We start from the raw sequence: 25,801 nt of genomic DNA, 5'->3' as shown, positions 1-25,801 counted from the left end.
TGTTTCCACTTCAATCTTTCTTTCGCACACACCTCTCTCTCTCACGTCGCTCGCCAACTCAACGGCTGCGTGTGTTTATTTCTCGTCTTTACTGTCTTCCAGTATACGGGTCAAGGTTAGCGCCACAGGCTTGGCCCCAACTCTGCTGTTAAACCGGGAGGGTTGCTGGCATCCTGGAAACACAATGCAGCCTTCTTGTTTGGGACTCTGCCTTCTCCAAGTATCTTTTGCAGCCTTTTGGAGGCAACAACCTCCTGCAGGGTACTCCTGGTGTTCTCCACCCGTGGCTCTCATCCCTTGGTCCGTTGCTGTGCTCCAATAGAGCATTCGCCCTGGAAGTTCTGCTCTTACTCGTGTTCTGCCTTGCTCAGAGTGTGTCTCCATGTTCTTCCTTTTATCCGTGTGAAGAGAGCTAATTGGTATCAGATGTATGCACTTAGAGCCAAGTGCCTGACTTTGCCTGACTCAATTAGGCGGGACACGTCCAATGTGATGTGTAAGAGTTTGCATTATGTCTCTCAGGCGCCCTCTTCTTCTGCCCAGTGTTTGTGTGGAAAGTGGGGGCGGGGGGGAGTTGGTTGGGACACCAGAGAAACCTATCAAATAGGAGGGATCATATTAACGGCAAAGGGAGGAATACCGTGTCTAACCACTGGCTCTCTCACCCCCACTCCCTGAAGATCCCTCACCTAGGTGATCCCTTCCCGCACTGGTCCACCCCCAAGAACTGGATCTAAAAGCGATGGCTGTGTCCTGGCCACCTGGATGACAAGTCCTGGAGGAATAGCGAGTGAGACACCCTTTGGTTTCTCACAGGACCTAGGTGTTAGGGAGGTCTTGAGCCTTTTCCTAAACATTAGAAGACAGGGGCCAAGTCTGATGTTGACTGGGAGGAGGTTCCAGAGTCTTGGAGCATAGACAGAGAAGGCCCGTCTTCTGGTACTTTCCTTCCTGCACTGTACGAGTTTAAGGCTGCAAATTTCCTTTTTTTTTTTCAGGTCGATCGCAGGCCTCCAGAAATGCTGAGTTTATCAGTGAAGTAGCTTAGGGATTTCAGGGTGACAGTCTTGTAGATTATGCAACAGGATTTGAAGATATGGGCTTGCAGCAAGAAACAGTGCACTCGAAATAAGTGTCAGGTTGATATGATAGAATGTGTAGAGTCATTAATGAGTCTTGTTGCAGCATGCAGGACATATCTCAGGGGTGCCAAGGTAGTCGCTGGAAGGCCTTCCAAAAGGGCATTGCCACCATCCAAATGGGAGAGGACCAAAGCTTGGACAGTGGATCTAAAGTGATTTTCTTGAATGAAGGCCTTGATTTTCTGTACGAGAGAAAGTTGGTACCAAGCCATTTGTGTCCTTCCTATGTGCTGTTTGAACGCAAGGTGTCTGTCAATTTTGAACTAAAGCGACTTGGCACAGGTGGCCAGCTGGGGTGTGAAGCCATCGAGGTCCGTAGCAGAGAGTCAGGTCTGGATGTCGGGTTGTTCTGTGCGGTTGGTCAGCAGTAGGAATTCAGTCTGAGGGGTTGAGGTTCAGGTAAGCACTGGACATCCAGGACTTGATCAATGTAAGGCAGGCCTTGAGCCTGCAGATGTCTTTGATGGAGGATATATTGAGGTGGATATGCTCGTCATCTGCTTATTACTGCTTATTAGTGGATGTGGATTTCTTCAGATCGTAATTTGAATTATTCGACCAAATACAATTTGCTAATTTCTAATTAGGTATTTTTTTTGCTTATTTCATGGACAACCAATTGTGGGGAGCAAGGATGGTTCTGAGCGGTTCCATGTAGGGACTGAAGATCACAGGGCACAGGATGGATCTTGCGGGACTCTACAGGTGATGGGTAGAGTTGGTGATCTGGAGGAATCCATTTGTATGAACTGTTGGCAATTAGCAAAAAATAATTTGAATCGGCAGAGGACGATCTCGCTGATCCCCCATGCAGCAATGTAGATTTGTTAGCGTGTGTCTGGTGGTCGACTGTCAAATGTTGCAGAAAGTTCAAGGGGAACTAGGAAGCAAGGATGGCCATCAGCGAGGATTTAAATACATCGATCAACTTGATGGTAGTCATTTCTGTCCTGCCTCTTGGTCTGAAGCCATGTTGGTATGACCGAAACAGGTTATTGACTTTGATGTGTTGGAGGAGTTGCATGGCTACAGCTTTCTCAAGGGTCTTGCCGAGGATGGCAAGATGGGCGATGGGGCAGTAGTTGCCGAGATAGTCAGGGTCCAGTGTTGGTTTCTTAAGAAGAAAAAGTTACTTATCAACTGTAACATTCTTTCGATTGGATGTTCCTCCCACGTATTCCTCATCTTAGATATTCGTATCTTCAGCTTTGCTGCTTCGGAAAATAAAATGTCCACACCAGGGGGCGCTGTGCCCAAGATCGTGGCATGGATGTCCCTCTAGGTCTGCTGTCGGGCGTAGTCGTCATGCGCAGTATTAAAGGCTCGAACCGCACCCATTGGCTTCAGTTCTGTTTTTTCGATATAACCAGATGAGTAGTTGATCAGGCGTGTTTTTAGACCGCAAGCTCTCAAGGAATTCAGAGTGAAATTGACGTAAACTGTACAGCGGGGTAGGCTGCGAGGGTCGATGAGGAATACTTGGGAAGAACATCCAATTGAAACAACGTTGGAGGAGGGAGTACAATTTAATCCTAATCATGGACCGTATGTATAACAGCCTTAGCAAAGAGACCCCCTTGTGCTGAAGTGGAATCTTAAGAGTAGGTTTCACAAAATGTGTGCATCGACGACCAGGTGGCCGCTGCACAAATTTCCTGCACCGGGCCACCCCTCTCAAGAGCCGTCGAAGTTGCCATGCCCCTAGTTGAGTGAGCCCTTAGACCATCTGGAGGCTCTTTTCCAGCTAATCTGTAGCATTCGGTAATAGCCAAAATGATCCATCTGGATAATGTTTGTTTCGTTACTGCTAAGCCCAATTTGTGTCCAGTATACCCAACGAAAAGTTGTCAGTTTGCCGAAATGTTGCCAATATAGAGATATAAAAACAGAGCCCTATTTGGGTCCAGTCTGTGTAGCCTTTCCTCCTCCCTCCTCCTTACTTGCATATGGGGGGGGGGGGGGGAGTAGAAAGAAGGCAAAGTGATCTTTTGCGACAGATGAAAGTCAGACTATTTTAGGTAAAAATGAAGGCCTGACTAAGTATAACCTAGTCTTTGTGAAAGATGGTTTGAGGAGGTTTACATGAGAGAGCCTGTAACTCATCCTGCGGGCTGATGTAATTGCCACTGGAAGGATTGTCTACAAGGTGAGAAGCCTAAGCGGAAAAGAGTGCAAAAGCTCAAAAGGGATGCATGTAAGAAACTTTAAAACTAAATTTAAATCCCAAACGGGTACCCGAAATGGGACTGGAGGGTACCCATTAGTGAAACCCTTCAAGAACTGCACTATCAATGGCATTTTGAAGTAAGACACTTCTTCTGAGCAGCACTTAAATAATAGACAGCGCTGCCAGATATCCTTTTATTGTACCAACCTGGAGCCCGAGATTGGCTAAATGTAATAGAAAGTAAAGAACCATAGGTGTACTACATAGGAATGGATCCACATTCTTGTTTTTGCACCAGTTACTGAACTTGTTCCAACAACACCTGTACAAGGATTTTGTTGCTGGCCTTCTGGCCGAAAGGAAAATCTCCATTACGTCGTCCGGGAAGTCCCAATAATTATATCTCAGTCTCTCAGAAACTATGCGTGAAGACAGAGTGTCTTGACCTCTGGATGGAGAGCCGGACCTTCCTCTTGTGAGAGAAGATCTCCCCTTTGTGGAAGATGTATTGGAGGGCAGATGGACATGTCCAGAAGGTCCGGGTACCACGTCCTCCTGGCCCAATCTGGGGCAATTAGGATCATGGTTTTTCGGAACTTTCTCAACCTTCTTATTACGTGAGGAATCACAGGGACTGGAGGAAATGCGTATAGGAGTGGAAATTCCCAGTTCACTACGAAGGCGTCCCCTAGAGCTCCTCTTAGAGGAAATTCCCTTGAGCAGTACAGTTCACACTTCCGGTTGACACTGGTCGCGAACAGATCCACTTGAGGGGTTCCCCAAAGGGTGAAGATCTCTTGAAGGACTTCCTGAGCTAGTTCCCACTCGTGGGACAATGTGCTCTACCTGCTCAGAGCGTCCACTGCAGTGTTCTGCTCTCCGTCTAGGTTAACTGCTGACAGAGATTCCTTCTTGTATTGCCCAGAACCAGAGCTGCATTGCCTCTCTGCACAGTGGTAGTGATCATACGCCTCCTCTCTTGTTGAGGTAGTACATGGCCACTGTGTTGTCCGTCATTATCAGGACATTCTTTCCCCGTACAGAAGGCAGAAACGCCTTCAGTGCTGGTCTGATTGGCCTTCGCTCCAAAAGGTTGATGTGTAGTTTAGACTCTGAAGGAGACCAACGATCGCTGATGTGGGGGCTCCCCACCCTGTGAGTTAGGCATCCGTCACTACTGTAATCTCTGGCCATGGCTGCCAAAAAGATTCTCCTTTTAGGATATTGTCCTTGCAAGCCCACCATAGAAGATCTTGAGCCACTCTGGCCGGAACTTGCAAAAGATCTAACATAGCCCCCTAAAATTGGGACCATTGAGTCCTGAGGGCTCATTGAAGGGATCTCATTCTCAGTCTGGCCTCTGGCACCAGAAAAATGCAGGATGCCATGAGACAGGCTGGCAGATGCTGGGCATTCTGGAACTTTGTTACCATCTGCAGAATGTGGTGAGCTCTCACCTTGGAGGTGAGGCTTTACCCAAGGAAGTATCCAGGACTGCTCCGATAAATTAGAGTCTTTGGAATGGTCTCATGTTTGACTTCTTGTAAATGAGGGAGAAGCCCAGTCTGTTTAAGAAGTGGCAGGTCATGTTCAGATGTTGCTGTGCTTGTTCGGATGAACGTGCCCTGATTAACCAATCGTCCAGGTAAGGATAGACATGAATCCCCCTCTCCTGAGATTCGCTGCCACTACCACCATCAGCCTGGTGAAAACCTTCAGGGCAGTGGTCAACCCGAATGGCAGAACTCCAAACTGATGGTGAGAATTGCCAATCGCGAACCTCGGGTACTTTCTGTGGTTGAGATGGATCGGCACCTGAAGGTAAGCATCCTGAAGGTCCAACGATACCAACCAGTCTTGGAGTTGGAGAGCCTGAAGGATCTGAGAAAGGGTTACCATCTTGAACCTATCCTTCCTGAGGAACTTGTTCAAGTTTCTTAAATCCAGATGGGTCTCAATCCTCCGTCCTTTTTTGATATGAGAAAGTATGGGGAACACCAACCCTTGTTCCTCTCTGCTACAGGTACATGTTCTATTGCACCTTTCTCTAGCAGGGTTAACATTTCCTGCAACAGGAGGGGGTCTGGAAGTTTGAGGCCTTTTTGAAAGGGAAGGCAATAACCTTGGGCTACTGTTTCCAGTGCCCAAGCATCTGAAGTAATGCCCCACCATTCGTTCAGATGCTGAGAGATCCTGCCTCCCACTGGGGTCTTGTGGGTCAAGGCCTCCGAGTGGCTTTGCGGCGGCTGCAGCAGCGGCTGAGGGGACAGATGCCGCTGCTGGGGTAGCACCCTTTCCTCATCCACCACAAGGAAACGTATGTGGTCCTCTGACTGGCCTCTCCTCTTCCTCTTCTAAATGAGGAATCAAAACAAAAATGACGACCCCTCCAGGAAGATGAGTAGGAGTGGGAGTGTTGCTGAGGTTGTCATATGGAGGCACTAAGCAACTTAGCCACCGCCTTAGAGATCTGCAGCTTCTCCAAACTTTCATCCGCCTTGCTGCTGAATAACCTCAAGCCGTCAAATGGCATATTGAGAAGTCTGGATTGCACATCCAGTGCTAAACCTGACTTTCTCAGCCACGCAAATCTGCATAGCACTGTGCTAGATGCCATGGACCTGCTGATGCTGTCAGCAGTGCCCAGTCCCGATTGAAGGCATTCCCCCATAGCCTCCTTTCCATCTTTCACAATTGCAAGGAAGCCCTCTCGCTCCTCGCTCTCAGGAATATGTTCAGCCGCTGCAGTAATACAATCCCACAGGGTGTATGTGAATCTTGCAAGGGTGCAAGTCACATTTCTTGACTTTAAAGCCATGCTGCTCATAGAAAGAATCTTGCGAGACCAGGCATCAATTCTCTTATTGTCCCTATCTGGGGGAATAGAAGGGTATGCTGATTGTCTAGTGGATGTGGCTGCCTGTACAACCAGGCTCTCAGGTTTAGGATGCTTAGTTAAGTATTCAGGGTCAGAAGAAGAGGGTCTGTATTTCCTAGTGGCATTTTTGTTCGCCACTGACCAGATTCTGGGGTTTCCCATGCGGCCATAACCTTCCTCTGAAGTGCTGTGTGTAAAGGAATAACAGGAGCCTTTAGAGGACCATGAGTGAGAATGTCCGTCATGTCATCCTGTTCGTAAGGGGGTGAATTTCTGTTCCACGCCATGAATGCCACCACTTTATTCAGAAGATTTCTATATTCTGAGTCTGCATGATCAGCAGGGTCAGGTTTGACGAATTCCAATTCAGGAGACGTGTCAAGACCACTAGCTGTTTGTAGACATTCATAGAGGTCAGATATTTTGGACTGAGGGTCAATTAGTTCTTCAGGAACATCCTTTGTGCCATATTTTACCCCAAAAAGGGAAATTTCCTCATCAGAGGATTGTTCCTCATAAATAGAGGTCATAGACAAAGTATTTTCTAGGCACCGGGTGATGCATTTTACCTGTGGAGTGTGAAGGGATTGACCTTGGTTCCACCAAAGGCATCGATGTTGGTGCCGGAACCAATGTTGTCCTCGACAAACGATCGGGTCGAAGTAGCCTTCGATGTAAGTGCCATTGAGGAAGGTGTTGATGCTACCTTTGACACTGGCGTCGAGTACGTTTTAGATGCGTTGAGTAAGTCTTCAACAGATGCGTCGAGGAAACCTTTCGACAGACTTCGATGACGGTTTGTCACCGGACGCCATTTTGTCTGACGTCGCCTTCGGTTTATGCACCGAGAGGCCTGTCTTGCTCTTCTTATGAGGTGTCAGAGAGGTTTCAATCGACGACACCCTTGACGATTTTTTGCCGGATTTAGAGCATCTATTCTCTGACCTTCCTCTGTCATTTTTGGAATGAGTCGGGACATGGTCTTCTCGCGATTTCTTTCAGGTGGTCTAGGCCGCGTTCTCAAAGATTTGCATCATAGAGGCTCTAAAAGCCTTCCATTTTTCAGTGGAATCATGTTTTGATGGACATTTCATAACCCCTGTTTCAGACGAAGAAGAAAAGGGAGATCAGTGAGTCCTCTTCTTTCGAAGAAGACAAAGATTTTCTAGACCGACTCCTCGACCTGATATCTTTGGGACTTTTCCCTGGACTCCGCTGAGTCCTTATTGTTCATCGAAGAGGCCATCGAAGATTCTTCCCCCCCCACCGCCAATTTACTTCTTCGTTCCTTGAGAGCTTTGTTGGTCATAGCCTGGCTCGTCAACTCGATGGTCCGGACCGAGGCACCAGAGACAAATTCGATGGGGGTCAGTTATTGACATTTTCTTCCTGCAATTCTGGCATTTTTTAAAGCCAGTTTTCGGGGTAGAAGGGTTTGATGAAGACGACATCTCGAAAAACTGAAGCACTGTTTTCGTACACACGAAGCGAAAGCGTTCGGAAAAACGGAACTGAAGCCAATGGGCAAGGCTCAAGCATTTTAAACTGCGGACCTCGAGGGACAGCCACGCCACAACGTCGAGCACTGCGCCCCCTGGTGTGGCAAATGTTTTTCCGAAGCTGCAAAGCTGAAGATACGAATAGGAATATCTAAGATGAGCAACACGTGGGAGGACACAATCCATTCGAAGTGGGAGGATTTGTCCGGTCTCTAGAGTCGATTCCTTGAGTTAGGGAGCTGTTGATGATTGTCAAGTAAGGGAGGAGTCCTTCAGTTGGAAGGGTCTTGAGTACGGAGGAAGGAGGTGTTGGGCTTGGGTGGCCTGCCCCCAGGCCGTGTAAAAGTAAAGGGCCCATCTACCTTTAATTGTTCCACCCTCCATTCTTGTTTGCAGTTTTCCTTTGTGGGAATTCAGCGCACAACGTACACAGAGCTACTATCCATGAAAAAGAACGTTTTAGCACAATGGATATTTGACAGGGTTCTAACAGCATTAAGCCATACAGACATGACCAGTAACATCCTTGAGCCTATGTGAATACTTCACGCTGGCTAGGGCTGGCGGATGTTACCGCCCATGCCCACCCCTGAGTAAGAGGCTTAATGTTAATGTAAAGTAACAGAACAACCACATCATGAATGTCTTTACTGCCCTTTAGAAAGGTTTATAGGCCCCAATTTATTGTACATCTTTGGCTGAAAGTTATATTTCTGGGTCCAAACTAAATGAAAATAAAGCTCATACAATTTCAGCTGTGTATAAAGCACACAAACATACATACCTTCAACAGTGCCTAGAACTGTAGGGCTCTGTCTCGCGGAACTAAGTGGAGTTTCTGAATTTGTACTTGGATCCTGTGCATAGTCTTCTGCTTGAGGACTTGTTCCTGCAATATGTACAAGCAAACATAAATAAGGGCTAAGGTTTAAGATACAAACCAAATGCATTTTAATAAAAATAAAAAATAAAAAATAATAAGGGCTCAGACCAAGGTAAATGAGTGCCTAAAATAAAAGAGGAATTTGGAATTTTTTTTAATATTGTGCTGCTTTGTTTGCAGCTAGAAGTGATGTCACTAGTGAGCATAATGGCATTGTGTTATCACTTCAATGAAAACTTTCGAACATGGAGAGAACATTGAAAATGTAACATTGAAATTACTTCAAAAATAAGTGGTTGGCAGAAGAATGTGCTCCCTTCTCCCAGGCTTAGTTAATGAAACAGCCAGAGATGGCAAGGGGTAAGGCGTGCATTAGCAATCAATGTCAATTATCCACACATTTGTTTTTACTTATTTGCATTCAACTACTGCATTTATCAAAACAAAGCACTCCTGCAGCTCTGGGCCTCTGCAAAAATCGGACCACATTTCTGCAACTCGACGAGTAGTCCATTGGCTACCAATAAAAGCACGGATTGACTTCAAAAACTTGACTATATCGCACCGTTGCATCTACAGTGAAGCCCCAATATACTTGAACCATTGAATCACAAAGAAACAGCACTGTCGCTCACTTTGATCCTCTGACCAGCTTACCCTACCCGTTTCACGCTTTAAACTAGCCAGAGCAGGAGGGGTAAGTTTCAGCACCACAGCCCCCTCCCAGTGGAATGCCTTACCTCCGAAATGAGCCCTCCTACCCAGCATTCAAGCGACTGTTGAAAACTTGGTTATTCAATAAGTATGACTAACACTTTAAAAATTAACTGTCTCCTACTTTGCCCATACTCCTTATTTATTGTTTTTATTTATTGGTCACTTGTTAGGCGCTTATACAATTAGCAAAACTGTTTCAAAGCACCCACAGGGCAACAGGTTGGGGACAGGGGAAGGTAGACAATGAATTATAAAACAAATTATTAGAATGAACGGAGGGAGGGGAGACAAACCTACCATGCCTTGTGAGTGTTCAGAACGTGCAAGTGCAGGGGCTGCGGGGGTGAAGGATAGGTGCTGTGGTGCTCATGGAGAAGTGCTAGGGGCGAAGTGCTTTAGAAGGGAAAAGGTAAGTGCAACCTCCCGTGGGGAGGGAGAGTTTAAGCAAGTGCAGTGAATAGACAGTGGCTGGGATGAAGATGTGGGGCGTCAGGGCCCCGAGGATACATAAGGGCCCTGCACATCAGTCACACTACTCTATGAGGGAAGAGAGGAGGCGAAGGAAGAGGTCAAGAGAAAAGTCTTGAGGCTTTTTCGGAACTTGGAGGTCTTGCTCAAGACGCAGAGGGGGAGAGCGGTTATTCCACAGGAGGGAGCACGCCGAGGAGAGACCGACCTCCAGCTCTCAGTTTAGCAAACTTTTCAACAAGCAGAGAGTTGGTGCCAGAGGAATGCAGGAGTCTAGAAGAACAGGTAACTTACCAACTGGTAAAGTTCTTTCAACTGGATGTTCCTCCCACGTATTCCTCATCTTTGATATTCGTATCATCAGCTTTGTTGCTTCGGAAAATAAATGTCGAGAGGGCGCTGTGCTCGATGTCGTGTCGTTGATGTCCCTCGAGGACTGCCATAGAGCATTGATATCATCGACAGTATAAGTAGCTCGAGTCGCGCCCCGTTGGTTTCAGTTCTGTTTTTTTCGAGTTCCTCAACTGAGAAGTTGACCAGGCGTACCCTTAGACAGTAAGCTCTCAAGTAACACATAGTGTAATTCATATAAATTGTACGACGGGGTAGGCTGGAGGGTCGATGAGGAATTCGTGGGAGGAAGACCCAGTCGAAAGAACGTTACCAGTTGATAAGTAACTTGTTATTCAAATGGATTGTGTCCCTGTTAGGCAGAAACCTGTGCAGTTCCCTCTGGGACCACTGCAAAAGATTTAAAACTACAGGTGTTTGGCAGTAAACCCACTTGGTAGCAGTCTGTACCACACAGATTCACTTGGTAGCTGTGGCTGAGCAGTCAGACTTCCCTCAAGAAGAGTTAGGCAGTATACAGAGTATTCACAATAGGTCAAAAGAACATAGTAGAACAAGTAAACACTGACCAGGGCTTGGTGTAAAAGAGAAATAATTATTTATTTAAAACCACATCTAGAAAAACACACAGGCACTAATAGTAAGCAATTCAAAAACACGGTCACTAAAAGATACACACTCCCTTAAAAGAATATGACAAGTCTTAAGTAAAGCCCCACTTATTTTCAGACAGCGATGAGCACTTAACATAGATGGCACTCTAATAATTCGTTTTAAAAGCTAGGGAAAAGCAGAGAATAAATTGAAACAGATCCCAACACTTTTTCACGAACACAACAAGAGAGGAAGGCAAAGTAACACCGTGAGTTTAGAGTCAGTAGGCCGGATCCACTTTAAGAGGATCAAAACGAAATGTGTCCAAGGTCACACGGTTGCAGTGCACAAAAGTCTTGTAAAGGTTCAAAAGGGAGTTGGATCAAAGAAAGGGACCAGTTAGAAGGTCAAGGCGGCCAGCCCAGTCCAGAAGGTTAAGGGATTATTATTACCTTGTAGCAATCTTTAGAAAGGGAGGCCTGGCGGACACGGTACCTTAAAGTGGTGAGAATACTTCAGCGGGGGCAGTTGTTCCTGGCAGCGGATGCAAGTCGGTGCTTCGTCCGGGGGAAGAGATGATCTCGTCAGGGGGGATGACAGGAGTCCGTTGCACTGCCAGGGAAGAAACCAGCCGCGGAGTTCTCTGTTAAAAGGAACGGTCCTTTAGTTCGCGGTCCAGTGGTAAGTGGCTATCCGGTTGCCGGGGTGCTTGGCACGGGCAATTCGACTACAGGCCGGTCTGGGGTGCGAAGAGAAGAAGGTAAACTGGTTGCGCCCACCAGTCAGGGGAAGAAGCCTCTCCAGCCGGGAGATCTTCTCTGTCGTCGGGAAGTGGTGAGTCGGTTCCGCAGGGCTCCACCGGTGGTGTCGTTGTGATAGGTCGGCTCAGCTTCTCCCTCGTCGGATTCTCAGGTCCTGTGGCGACTTCTGAAGTTCCAGTCCCCAAAGCCCTGCTCTTATGCAGCACACCCCCATTCACTCAGCATGTTTGATTGACAGCTAGGCTAAGTGGTGAGCCGGCCGGCTCACCACTTGGGCCAATCACACAAGAGTGCGACTTGAGTTACCTTGGTAACTCAGTCCAGGGTGCCTAAACCCCCTCCCACACCCCCTGTGGTACCCAGACAGAGTGGCACCACTTTTGGAGGCTTCTGTGGAGAAGCCCGCCAAAAAGTGGAACAAAGGGCTCGACTTGGGTTGGAGTCACGGAAGAGAACACAAACGCCATTTTAGAATCGAGTCCTGGCAAAGAACACCAACCGGCAAATTAATATTAAATAAACCGGCGGTATGTTCGAGGCTATGAGAATTAAATAATTAAAGTTGGTAGCCTCGAACAATGGGAAAATCCATTGGGATATATTCGCGGTCGAATATAAAAAGTAGTATCCACTGCCACCAGCCAAAACTCGATCAGGGGGGACGGAGACATGCCCCCTCGACTAACAGACCCCGGGGCAATCAAATTGCCCCGACCAGTACGTCCACAATATGATGGTTTGTACTGGTTTCTGTTCATAATTTGGGACTAGTAAAGCCAATGGTGACTTTACATGCCCTGGGAGACAGTAGTCAGTCCCAGGGTATGGAGTCTATGGTGGGGTGTCACTATGACACCCCTGTGTCGCTGCACGGAGGGTGCTGTGTAACACATAGTAAAAACACATGAGACCTTATGGAGTAAAGGACCCCATAGCCCATAAAACACATTAGCAGTCAAAGGAACACCATAAATCATGTCCAAGAGTGGGAGAAAAAGGGTCTCACTCTTGGCAGGAGAAAAAAACAAACTCCAGAAATCCAGCAAAGCTGCTGGGGGACTCACTAGGTTAGGAAATTCAGCCTAAAGAGAGAATTCTCCCTAACAGTCCTCCCATGTATTCCTCATCTTTGATAGACTCCCAAAGCAGTGAACATTTGGAGGAGGGAATACCAATGAATCCTAATCATGGACCGTACGAAGAACGGCATTAGCAAAAAGACCTTCTTGGGATGAGGTCGAATCTAAACAATAATGTTTCACAAATGTATGCACAGACGACCAGGTGGCGGCCCCACAAATATCCTGCACCGGGACACCCCTTGAAGAGCTGTTGAAGTTGTCATGCCCCTAGTGGAATGAGCCCTTAGCCCATCTGGAGGTTCTTTATCTGCCAGTCTGTAACACTCTCCGATTGCCAAAATGATCAATCTGAATAAGGTTGGTTTTGTTACTGCCAGGCCCAATTTGTGGCCGGTATACCCAATGAAAAGTTGGTCTTTCTTCCTCCTTACCTGCATGAGGGGTGAGGGTAGAAAGATGGCAAAGTCATTTTTTGAGACAAATGAAAGTCAGAGACTACCTTGGGTAAAAATGAAGGTTTGACTTTGAGTATTACTTTATCTTTATGGAGGCTTACAAGAAAGCCTGTAAGTCATTCACCCTGCGGGCTGATGTTATAGCCACTAGTAGGACTGTTTTTAAATATAAGGAGCCTTAGAGGACAAGAATGCAAAGGCTTGAAAGGAATGCATGCAGGGAATTTTAATACTAAATTTAAATCCCAAACAGGGACATAGAATAGGACTGGGGATACACGTTAGGGATACCCTTCTAAAATTGTACAATCTGTGGTATCTTGAAAGAAGACACCTCTTCAGATGAGCGTGAAAAAATAGAAAGCGCTGTTAGGTATCCTTTTATTGTACCAATCTGGAGCCCCACATTGGCTAAATGTAATAGGAAGGAAAGCACCATAGGTCTGGATCCACATTCTTTTTTTTTTTTATCAACATTATTTATTTTGGTTTTTCATAGGCATGAATTACAAACATTTGAAGATATTTCCCCCCCCAACAATCTCAACATTTGGATACAGTGTAGCATGTTTTAACAGTTTGAGTCTCTAGGATCATGCACTCTTCCAGTTCAGAGTATGTGCTTTTGAATAACAGGAATACCGCGTAAAAGTTTAGGCTTAAAATACATTTGTTCTCTATCATCTGTAAAATCGTGTAGTGGCATCCAGGTGTCCAAATATTTTGTGTAGGAGCCGTGGGATAATGCGGTCATCTTTTCCATGGCCATCACCCCCCATAGTCTTACCCACCACATGGCCACTATCGGTCCTTGTTTGTTCTTCCAAGTGTGAGCCAAGGTTATTCTAGCAGCACTTAACATATGGGTAATGAGGTGAGCTTTCGACCTGGATTTTGCATAGCACCCCTCGACCGCCTCCCCTAGTAGGACCACCATCGGATCCAATGGCAGTTGTACCCCGGTTATCTCCTTGATGTGGCTTAGGATCTCCCTCCAGTATATTTCAGCTATTGGACAGGACCACCACATATGTATTAAATCACCAGGTTGTCCGCAGCCTCTCCAGCAAGATATGGGGTAGTCTGGGTTAATGGAATGCATACGTGCAGGTGTCATGTACCATCTCAAACATTTTGTGTGCCGCTTCTTTGATGGAGGTGCATTTGGAGCTTTTAGCGGCTCTTTGCCATATTTGGTTCCAGGTTTCGCTAGAGATCGGTTTCCCTACGTCTGCCTCCCACCTTTGCATATATAGGAGGGATTCATCAGGGTCTACTGCTTCCATTAAGCTATAAAGTTTCGACTCCCCTTTCCCGGGTTGGCCTTCTTTTATTATGAGTTCTAGTCCCACCGGGTCCCGGGTTGCCTCCTCCCGAACCTTCCTGTTAGAAATCCAATGCCTTAGTTGAACATAATGGAACCTCTCAGTTTCAGGTATATTAAATCTAGCCTTGCATCTTTCAAAGGTTAGGGGCGTACCCTCTTCGTAAAGGTCTCCCATTGTCATTGTTTTCTCACTTCCTCCCCGTTGTACCTAGAAGTCAGGTCGCATTCCAGGGGTGAAGTCAGGGTTATGGGCTACTGGTGTCAAAGGTCCCCCCAATCTTCACCCTTCTACTTCGTAATGCCTTGTCCCAGTACCATAAGGTGGCCTTAGTGGATTCGAGTAACATACCTTCTTTGTTTCTATGTCGTTCAGCTAGGAAGGGAAGGCTATCTAGGGAGGTTCTAGTCGCTTCTCTTTCGAGGGTCGCTCAACCAGTTTGATTATCTCTGGGTGACCATTGTAATACGGGGGCTATCTGTGCTGCCCATAGGTATCTGCGAATTTCGGGGACTCCCAACCCTCCCAACATTTGTGGTCTAAACAGGACCTGTTTGTTTCGGGACCCTTGGTTTTTTCCCCCTTTCCAAATAAACACCATTATCTCCCTTTGTAATTTTTGAATTGCTGGCGTTGGGATGCGTATTGGTAGGGCTCTTACCGTGTAGAGCAACCTGGGGAGCAGGGTCATCTTCACGGCCGTTATCCTTGCCAGCCATGATAGTTCTTGCACCTCCCACCGTTTTAGGTCCCCGGCTAGCTCCTTCAGTAGTTCCGGGATGTTGGCCCCATATAGTTTCCCGTATGTGGATGTTAACTGTATTCCTAAGTATTTTGCCGCTCTGTGTTCCCACTTCAGCGGATACCTGTCTTCCCATTCTGTTACTTGCTCCGCTCCTTCGGTAATATTGAGCGCACTGGATTTACCATAATTGATATCGAATCCGGAAACCTTCGCAAATTCCTCTAATAGGTCTAATGCTTTTGGTAGTGAGTGTGTTGTGTCTTCGAGGAACATGAGGATATCATTTGCATAGAGAGCTATTTTTTGGGGCTCTCCGGCACCTACCTCTACCCCCTCGATATCTGGGTCGTCGCTGGCTTTTTGTGCCAGCGGCTCCATGGCCATGGCAAATATCAGAGGTGACAAAGGACACCCCTGTCTTGTGCCCTTCTGAATGAGGATGTTATCTGTGAACCGTCCATTAACCATTAGCCGTGTGGATGGGTGTGCGAAGTTGACCATTACCATGCAAGTGAAAGTAGGGCTACACCCAAACTTTTCCAGAGTCAGCTGCAGGAACCCCCAATGTAGACTGCAAAAGGCACGGGAGGCGTCTAACCCCAGAACCGAAAATCGCTGTCCTGTTCTGCAGCCCCATTCAATTGGGTCTATGGCTCTGCGGATATTATCGTATGTGTTTCGCCCTTGTATAAAACCCGCTTGATCAGGGTGGATTATCCCCGGCAGTACCTCCACTAGTCTACGGGCCAGCACCGTCGAGTAGATTGTTGCATCCCCATTTAATAGCGTTACAGGGCGGTTACTCGCACAGTCACTGGGGTCTCTATCCGGTTTTAATAGCAGTACTGTGGTTGCCTGGCTCATGTCCCCAGAGATCCTCCTGGAGTCCCGAATGAAGTTAAACAGTTTCTTTAGGGGGCCTATCAGGGTGGTTCTGAACGTTTTGTAATATGTGTTGCTAAGCCCATCTGGGCCAGGGGCTTTGTTCGCTTTTAGCGTTTTTATTACTTCTCCCACCTCTTCTTCCGTTTTGGGGGCTTCTAGAATTTGCCCATCTGATTCGCTAATTTGTGGCAGGGTCATTTGTTTAAGGAATGCGGTCTGTTCCTCTCTCACCAGATCCTCCTTTTTAGGTTTTTGGTATAATATGAGTGGATCACATCTTCTATTGCCTTTTCCCCCCCGTACTAGGTTCCCTTCTGGATTTCGGAGTTGGGTTATGCGATTCCGGTTTCTTCGCTGCTTCAATTTGGCCACCAGGAATCGATTTGCCTTATCCCCTTTAATATAGTAGGATTGTTTGGTTCGTACAAGAAACGCAGCTTCATCCACCAGGTGGGTCTCCAAGGCTGCCCTGACTTTTTCAATGCCCTCCATGCTCTCTGTGAGCCCTCGTTTTTATACTCCGCTTCGGCTTCTGGAACCATATTCTTATCCTTGCACCAGTTACTGAATTTATTCCAACGACACCGGTACAAGCATTTTGTTGCTGCCCTTCTGACCGAAAGCAAAATCTCCATTACGTTGTTCGGGAGGTCCCAATCCTTATATCTCAGCCTCTCAGAAACCATGCGTGAAGACTGAGTGTGTTGATCTCTGGATGGAGAAGCGGACCTTCCTCTTGCGAGAGAAGATCCTCCCTTTGTGAAAGACATATTGGAGGGTACCACAATGTCCTGGCCCAATCCGGAGCAATTAGGATCATGTTTTTCCTGAACTTTCTCAACCTCCTGATTATGTGAAGAATCACAGGGACTGGAGGAAACGCGTACAGGAGTGGAAATTCCCAGTCTTAAGAATGCATCCTCTAGAGCTCCTCTTGGAGGAAATTCCCTTGAGCAGTACTGATCGCACTTCCAAATGACCTCCGTCCACTTGAGGGGGTTCCCCAAAGAGGGGGTTGGGGGGAGATCTCTTGAAGGACTTCCTGAGCTAGTTTCCACTCGTGGACGACTGCTCTGCCTGCTCAGAGCGTCCGCCGCTGTGTTGTTCTCTCGGGCTAGGTGAACTGCTGATAGAGAGATTCCTTCTTGTATTGCCCAGAACCAGAGCTGCATTGCCTCTCTGCACAGTGGTAGTGACCCTACACCTCCTCTCTTGTTGAGGTAGTACATGGCCACTGTGCTGTCCATCATCGGGAAATTATTTCCCTGTACAGAGGGCATAAAGGCCTTCAGCGCTAATCTGATTGCCCTCAGCTCCAAAAGGTTGATGTGTAGTTTGGACTTTCATGGAGACCAATGACTGCCGATTGTCAGATCGTTGGTATGGGCTCCCCACCCCGTGAGTGAGGCGCCAGTCACCATCGCTATCTTCGGCCATGGTTGCCAAAGAGACGTTCCCATGAGAATATTGTCTGTGCAAGCCCACCATAGGAGGTCCTGAGTAACTCTGCTCGGAACTTGCAGTAGATCTGACATAGTCCCTGAGAATTGGGACCATTGAGTCCTGAGGGCTCATTGAAGGGATCTCATTCTCAGTCGGCCTCTGGCACTAGAAAAATGCAGGATGCCATGAGGCCGAGCAACCTCAGAAAATCGAATGCCGGTAGATGTTGGGCATTCTGGAACTTTGTTACCGTCTACAGAATGTGGTGAGCTCTCACCTCGGAAGGCGAAGCTTTGCCCTAAAAGGTATCCTAGACTGCTTCGATAAACTGGAGCTTTTGGGATGCCATCATGTGAGACTTCTTGAAATTGAGGGAGAAGCCCAGTTTGTGAAGGAAGTGACAGGTGATCGACAGATGTTCCTGAGCCTGTTCGGGAGAACACGCTCTGATCAACCACTCGTCCAGGTAAGGGTAGACATGAATTCCCCCTCTCCCGAGACTCGCTGCCACAACCGCCATCAGTTTGGTGAAAACCCTCGGGCGGAAGACAGCCCGAATGGCAGAACTCAAAACTGATAGTGAGAACCTCCAACCGCGAACCTCAGGTACTTTCTGTGCTTGGGATGGATTGGCACATGAAAGTAAGCATCTTGAAGGTCCAATGATACCAACCAGTCTTGGAGTTGGAGAGCCTGAATAATCTGAGAAAGGGTTATCATCTTGAACTATTCCTTCCTGAGGAACTTGCTCAAGTTTCTTAAGTCCAAGATGGGTCTCAATCCTCCGTCTTTTTTTGGCATGAGAAAGTAAGGGGAGTACCAACCCTTGTTCCTCTCCGCTACAGGTACATGTTCTATTGCACCTTTCTCTAGCAGGGTTAAAATTTCCTGCAACAGGAGCCGATCTGGAATTTTGACAGAGTTGGTTCCTGGTGGATGGTCTGGAGGTCTTTTTAGGAAGGGAAGGCAGTAGCCTTGAGCTACTGTCTCCAGTGCCCAAGCATCTGAAGTAATGGCACGCCATTCTTACAGATGCTGAGAGATTCTGCCTCCCACCGGGGTTTTGTGTGATAAGGCCTCAGAGTGACTTGGAAGCGGCTGCAGGAGCAGCTGCGGGCAAAGATGCCATTCCTGAGGCTGGTTTTGCACTTTTTCCTCTTCCACCATGAGCAACATTTCTTTTGCCTCTTTGTATGGCCTGTCCTCTTCCTCTACCAAAAGAAGAGTAGCACCGAAAAGAACAACCTCTCCATGAAGATGAGCCCGAATAAGGTTTTTGAGGCTGTCGCATAGAGGCGCTAAGAGATTTAGCCACTGCTTTTGAGGTCTGTAGTTTTTCAGAGCTTTCATCAGCTTTACTACCAACCAGCCACGAGCCATCAAAAGGCATGTTGAGTAGCCTGGACTGCACGTTTGGTGCAAACCTAGACTGCAACCACGCAAATCTGCGTAACACTGTGCTTGCAGTCAAGGATCTGCTGATACCATCAGCAGTATCCAGTCCAGACTGGAGACATTCCCACATTGCCACCTTTCAGTCTTTGACAATATTCAGGAAGCCTTCCCTTTCCACGCCTTCCGGAATATGTTCAGCTGCCGCGAAATGCAGTCCCACAGGGTATGGGTAAACCTGGCGAGGGTACAGGTGGCAGTTGATTTGAGAGCCATGTTACCCGAAGTAAAGACCTTACAGGCCCAAGCATCCACCTTCTTATCCTCTCTATGCGGGGGATAGATGGATAGGCTGTTTGTCTTGATGAAGTTGCTGCCTGAATAACCAGATTTTCTGGAGTGGGATGCCTACTTAAGTAATCAGGGTGAGAACTAGAAGTTCTGTACTTTTTTGGAAAATTACTATTTACTGCAGCAACAGTATCAGGAACCTCCCAGTTTTTTCCATTGTTCTCTGAAGTGCCCTATGGAAGGGGAGAACTGGGTCCTTCTGGGGGCCCTGATCAATTATATCAGTCAAATCATCCTAATCAAATGTGGGTGAGGCTCTACCACAGCCCATTCATTCAACAACCCTATTCATTAGACTCCTGTACCCCGAATCTGTATTTTCTGCGGGGTGTGGTTTTGTAAACTCTCGCTCGGGTGACATATCAATGCCACTAGCAGAATGAAGGGTGTCGCACAGGTCTCTCATTTTCGATTCTGGATCGATTCATGCTTCTGGAACCTCTCTGGTAACATATTGTACTCCAAAAGGAGAAACTTCTTCCTCAGAGACACTTACTTCAGATATAGAATACATAGACTTAAAGAAGTCTACCTCAGGTAAAGCAGTAAATCTCCTTTCCTGTACTTGAGTTTGGGTCGAAGGAATCTTCGATGGTATCGAAGGAGTCTTCGAAGACACCAATGAAGTCTTCGACAAAGGTGTCGAAAACGCCTTTGGCTTCGATGTCGAAGCCGTCAGCGCCGTCGAGGGCTTCAATGACTTATGTTTTTTAGTCGCTGTCGAGGAAACTCGATTCTCGATGAATCTGACAATTTGACGTCGACTCGAGATTTTTGAGGTTCACCTTTTCTACTGGATCTTTCCACAGTAGTTCCTGACTTCCCTGTGTCGTCCAACGGAGCGACAGGGGTCTGGCTCCTTTGAGGGGGTTGAGGCCGCTTTCTCAAAGACTTTCATCTTCCTTCTAAATTCATCCCATTTTCTTGGGGAATCCGACTTAGTTGGACATCTTACCAATTCGGTAGACGTATCAGAGGAGGAGGAGATCTACGTCTCCTCTTAACCTTCTTTGAAGAGGAAGATGAAGAGCGCCTCGATCCACTGCGTGATCGAGACCTGTTAGAATGTTTACGGCACTCCGATTATTTCGCATTGCTCGATTTTCTATGCTTTTTTGACTAGGCATTCGAGGAGGCCTTGGAAGCTTCCCGCCCCACCGTCAGTTTACCTTTCCTCTCACGAAGGGCCTTCTCTGTCATCGACTGACAGGAGCCACAGTCTCCGGTTCGATGGTCTGAACCTAGGCACCAAAGACAAATGCGGTGACGATCTGTAATCTGCATTTTTTTAACCCCGTCTTGGGTGTAGTAGGCGTGGAAGAAGACATTTTCTGAAGAATATTTCGAAGTGCACCGTTCAAGAGCGAAGCAATCGGAAAACGGAACTGAAGCCAACAGGCACAGCACAAGCTATTTATATTGATGGTGACATTGACACGGTACGGAGCCCGTCGAGGGACATAGACACCACGACCTCATGCACAGCGCTCTCTGCCGAGAAATCTTTTTTCCGAAGCAGCAAAGCTGGCAGGATACGAATATCATAAAATGAGGAATACGTGGGAGGACGCAATCCATTCGAAGTGGGAACATTAACTTGATTTTGCTAAGTGATCGACATGAATCATTTTACCTGAAGGTTTACATGGGCAGGTGCCTTTTAGGTTTCATTGGAACAATGGTACCACTTTAATAGGACTTTCTTTTACAATTTCTCAATCTATATGGAGTAGATGAATGATCACAATCTTCTTGAAAGTAGGGTCCAATCTGCTGAATAAATACATAGGCATCATATGCTTCTTGTGATAGTGAAGTTCAAAGACAACCTCTAGTAACATGGGCCAAAAAAAAGGTTTCAACAGATTTCTGCAATGGACTTATTCAACAGAAACATCAGCCTTGGTTGGAAAAAAAATATATAGTTTCTATAAATCCTGCTGTAATGCAGATCCAATGCCACAAACGTGAGAGAAAGTACAAGTTAAGGAAATCCCTCTAGCATGAGACATGATCCACACAGAAGGTCAGCCCCCTTGCTATTATGCATGACATATAGGCCTTATGTGAAGCCGGCAAAGATAGACACATTTCTTAGAGCATTCAATGAAGAAATGCAGAGTAGAAACCTGAAGCATTTAATATATTGACAGTGCATAGTGTGTAGAGTAATGTAGGAAGTGACTAGTATGCAGCAGGGCACTAGATATAATATAGATTTGCAAGTAAAGGAAGGAGGTGCCCTATAGATAAGGTGTGCATCGGTCACTTTGACTCCCTAAAACTAGGCAAATGCTCCCGAAAAATAAAAATATGGAGCAAAAACATTACCAACAAAAATGGCAAACGGACACATCAGAGCATGCCCTCCTTTTTTCAACCACACAGCACAAGGGATATGTCTGGACCACTAGTAACCATAAGGTCACAGAAAGCATCTCTACTATTATTACTGCCTGGTCTAAGGAGGAGAAAGTATACCTTTTAATGTGCAAGTATAAATTGGTGCAAATAAACATTTCTTACAAAACAATTCTGTTCGACAAGTAAAAAATATTTTTACGTATTAAAATCCTCCCACTGGGAATGGAACTTATCTTTTTACTCCCTAAAACATAATTTTACTCCCAACTTTAAAAAATAGGTAGTAAAATAATCCCACTTTAAAATCTTATCTGGAGCACTGAGGAAGGAGACACATGGCACTTCCTATAGTTGAATGGTTGTTCATAGAAGTATAACAGACAACAGTTTTAGAAGTTATAGAAGAATACTAGGGAACCTATAGGAATTCATGTTGGTAAACCAGCATTGAGCAGCTGTAGTTTGTGCCATTCTAAAATTAAATGCATTTCGAAAAGCAGTCTTTTTCAGTGGTTCGAAAACTAGGCCAGTGGTAAGATGCACTTAATTCCTGCTCGTCTCAGACGCTGCTAGCGACGAGGTCAGATCCCTGGGGGTCTGGGGGGAAGATGTGAAAAGCTGCACAGGGATTGGCTAGAAGCAGAGGGTGTAGCAGGTACCCAAGCGTTAAAAGAGAGTACAATATAACAAATAATGTTCTTACACATCACTTAAAACTTGCAAGGTGAAGGCCACAGTTTGGTGAGAACACTGTAGTGTGCCGAGATGTACACTAGTCACGTTGATCAGGCAGAAGACACACACTGACCCCTGGTGGAAAATGCCCACTCAGATCAAAGCCACAGGCACTAAGCAACACAGGTACTATTAACAACATTGTGGTGAAAGGATCCGAGCCCGGCTAAGGGGGATCCGAGGTGAATAGCGAATCGCCTAAGAACTTGAGTACTTCTGATAATCTGAAAGAGGAAAATAACGTATTGTTTGTCGCCTCCGGCCCTCTCTGAATGAAGAGACTTTGAAAGGTAAAGATAATTGGGCACAGAAGGCCCTGATGCTATTGATTGAACTGTATATTCATGCTAGAGAAGCCAGAGACCGTGCTAAGCTCGAGTGTACAGCCTTGTCCCATGCTGAAAATGTGGGGGAGGGAGGCCAACGGCCCAAACATCCTGACATTTTCGTAACATTTTAGAGGTATGGATTGGCAATAGGTTTAGTATAGGCCATTTTATTTTGACAAGACACTACAAGGACCGTGTTATTATTATTATTTGATAGTCGTAGCTTGATCCCATCTGTAGATTTAGGATTAGATAAGCGTTTCTTAAATCCTTTTTGAAGTTCAATGAACACTCTTGAACTGTGGTCACTTGTGTCTGTCTTACTGTCGATACCATGCCTTCCTTACACTATTCCACTGAAGTAACGTTCTACCTGAAGCAAGCTATATCGATTGCAATGATGCATTCTAGAAAGTAAAGGGGACAGAATCTAGGTCAGTGGATGAATTAAAGGAAGACGTAAAATAAACTGTGTTGAACCCCAATTATGATTGGTCTTCCAGGTTTTTTTTTTTAATGTGCCAAGTACTAGGTACTTCTGAACAGCCTACAACAACTACATGTTAGGGATATTATTTTGATTAGGTTTACCCTCTGATTGTCCACAAATTATAAGTGCTGTGGGGGATATATGGGTCTCAGCACATAGGTGTCTTCCTTTTAAGGTACCTTGGTAATATCTAAACTGGATATTCCACACATATGCAATTTTTCCAACTGAGCAATGGCATAGTTTGCGTTTTCTTAATCACTTAACTTCAGCTAATCTGGATTGGAGCCCATTTGGGCATAACACGCTGTGCCTTCCTCACAGTTTTTTTTTTTTTTAAAAATCTGCTAGAATGTCAAGGTTGGAGATTATAAACCATTCACTGCCTTTAATACGTATAATATTTCCTATAAAAACATACTCTAAGTAGGCTGAGAGTCTAAGAAACTATAAGCAGTGACCGACTACATGAATTGACACGATTTGTTTCAAGAGTACTTAGGGAGGCAGTGCAGAGTAACTGCTAGAGTCATTTCCTTCTGATCTAAAGTTGGTTTTAAAATTACTTGATGGGGGCATGGTTAAATATTACGAAATCGGCTGTATGTCAGTATTTTAATAATCAAAAAACAAACAAGTAAGGTCCTACTAAAATTTGTTTTATGTATCTGCATTTTGAAAATTAATACATTTTGAACATGGTACATTATAGTAACAGTAAACCCTTTGGTTTACTGTATGAATATCAAACATACGTTATACAATTAAAAAAAAATACAATCAGCAAATCGTTTCACAGTACCTAGAATCTGTTGGGGAACCTCAGTCAGAACATTTGATAACCTTCCATCAGCTGTCAACGGAAGAGGTGGCTGCCTAAGGACACTCGGGTCAAACTTTGGAGTCACGACCGCATAGCGAAGCAGCTCGTCGTATTCATCCTGTCAAAAAAGGAAAAAATGCCCTATGAACTAAGAAAGCAATATGACCTTCAATAGGAGACGAAAAATAAAGATCACAGTTTAAACAGTGCAGTATTTGTTACATTTGGAAAATGTCTGCTGCTTTATGTGAATTCAATGATTATGATGGGTTTACTCTTCTGCCCATGGGTTTACTCATGTGCCCTTGACCAGAGGTTTTTTAGTCATTGAAGGAAACACTTCTCTGACATATACAGGCTGATGGTGAACTTGGAAGACAGTGGTTCTGGTCAGACCCAGACATGGACTGATAAAGCCACTTGAAGGAGGAGGCAAAAATCTGCCTACTTCAAAAAAATGTAAAAGTTAGGGCTCTGGCTTACAGATTGAGCAGAAGTTGGCAAGCAACCATGGTTTGTGCCCGCTATAATAGAAGAGGCAGCGGTGCACTGGCTTACAGGGAATTCTGGAGATTTTCTGAGCCCCTAGCCCATCAGTCTTGCGTGGGCCCTGATTTTCTGCTCCTCTTACTGTTTCTCCAAGTCACCCCACATCCGTCCACATGTTCCCACCCCCTTTTGAGCAAATTATATTTGTTATAAAGCTTTCAGTACGTCATTTAAAATTTTGAACATTTAAAATTTTGAACAAAAGTTTAATGTCAGCTTTGTTTGTTATGTTCATCTACTTTTTAAACCGTTCATAGTGTCGAACGAGTGATGCAATTCACTATTTGGATCCCTTTTTACAATCTTTCTTGGGCGGGGAACCACAAACCCTGTTTAGAGGGGTTGGGCTTGCTCACTAAATTTGCTCTCTTGGTATGACATCAGGCCACTTTGAAAAACATTTCCAGGGCCATTTGTTTTTTGGCCCCCTGTTCACCCCTGTACAGGGGCTTGTAGAAGAATTAAAAGAGAAACGTTTTACTCAGTGGGCCAGATTCGCACATGTTTTGTACACACAGGTGTTACTTACAATAGGTAACTGTAGTAATCTGTGGACTGACTTGGGGTCTGGGACCCAGATATACCCAAGGATAATATCTTAAGCAATTGGCCATATGATAGTACATGGCAGGAGAGTGAACCAGGTATATCGGGAACAAAATACAGAGATGAAAACAGGGATGGGGAATTGCAACTTGGGAGGATATCCTCACTAGCCATCTTCTTCAAGGCAGTACCTGGCAGGCAAGTAAACCAGGTCTGCCCAGACAATGCCCTAAAGAAACCCAGGTCTGGGTAATCCCCCTGGTTTTCTGAACTGTGAAACTAAAGCCAAGAGAGTGTGAGAACAATGCCAAGAAAGGCCAGGGGAAGGGAGTCATTTCCTTGGTATTGTGAAATCATCAAACCAAGTCAAAAGAGGGCCCAGGGGAAGAGTAATTCTCTTGCTAATGGAGTTTACAAGGGGGATCAAACTAGTGATCCAGGGGAAGGGAGTCACTCTCCCTGGAGGGAAAACATAATAAACCTTCAATGCAATGCCAGCAATCCTTTGTTTTGAAGTATCAGTCAGGGGAAGGCCGTCATTCCCCCTGGTGAGAGACTTGCGAACAGAATTGTGCCATCCAGTCCAGGAGGAGGGAGTCATTCTCCTAAACCAAGAACATAGGTACAACTTAGTTTAGTTATAAGTGTAAGGGACAGAGATCGGAACGTTCGACACAGGATGGTGGACTCCATTGCAACGACATCCCAACGGTCCCATTAGTACGTTTAGTTGAGGCAGGGAAAACCCTAACAGATATAGGGAAAGGTAGGTTTTATCTTTATTTTGATCTTAAATAAAGGTCTATAGCAATTACTATAAAATAGGA

At 45.8% G+C, this 25,801-nt stretch overlaps 1 protein-coding gene across 8 annotated transcripts in view; it reads right to left on the bottom strand.

Moving 5' to 3' along the window:
* The window catches only part of POC5 (POC5 centriolar protein), a 544,028-nt gene that overhangs the window by 419,293 nt on the left and 98,934 nt on the right, over nt 1-25,801 (bottom strand). For all 8 annotated transcript variants that reach the window (XM_069627457.1, XM_069627460.1, XM_069627454.1 and 5 more), the window contains 2 exons: nt 23,859-23,997; nt 8,471-8,575 (listed from right to left, as the gene is read on the bottom strand). In XM_069627457.1, the coding sequence (XP_069483558.1) occupies nt 8,471-8,575; nt 23,859-23,997 (244 nt within the window). The remainder of the gene's footprint in view (nt 1-8,470; nt 8,576-23,858; nt 23,998-25,801) is intronic.

Source organism: Ambystoma mexicanum, chromosome 6p (genome assembly GCF_040938575.1).
Source record: "Ambystoma mexicanum isolate Mex_15411 chromosome 6p, UKY_AmexF1_1, whole genome shotgun sequence".
Lineage (NCBI taxonomy): Eukaryota > Metazoa > Chordata > Amphibia > Caudata > Ambystomatidae > Ambystoma > Ambystoma mexicanum.
Note: the sequence above shows the minus strand (reverse complement) of the source record. Positions and strands in the feature narration are given on the sequence as shown.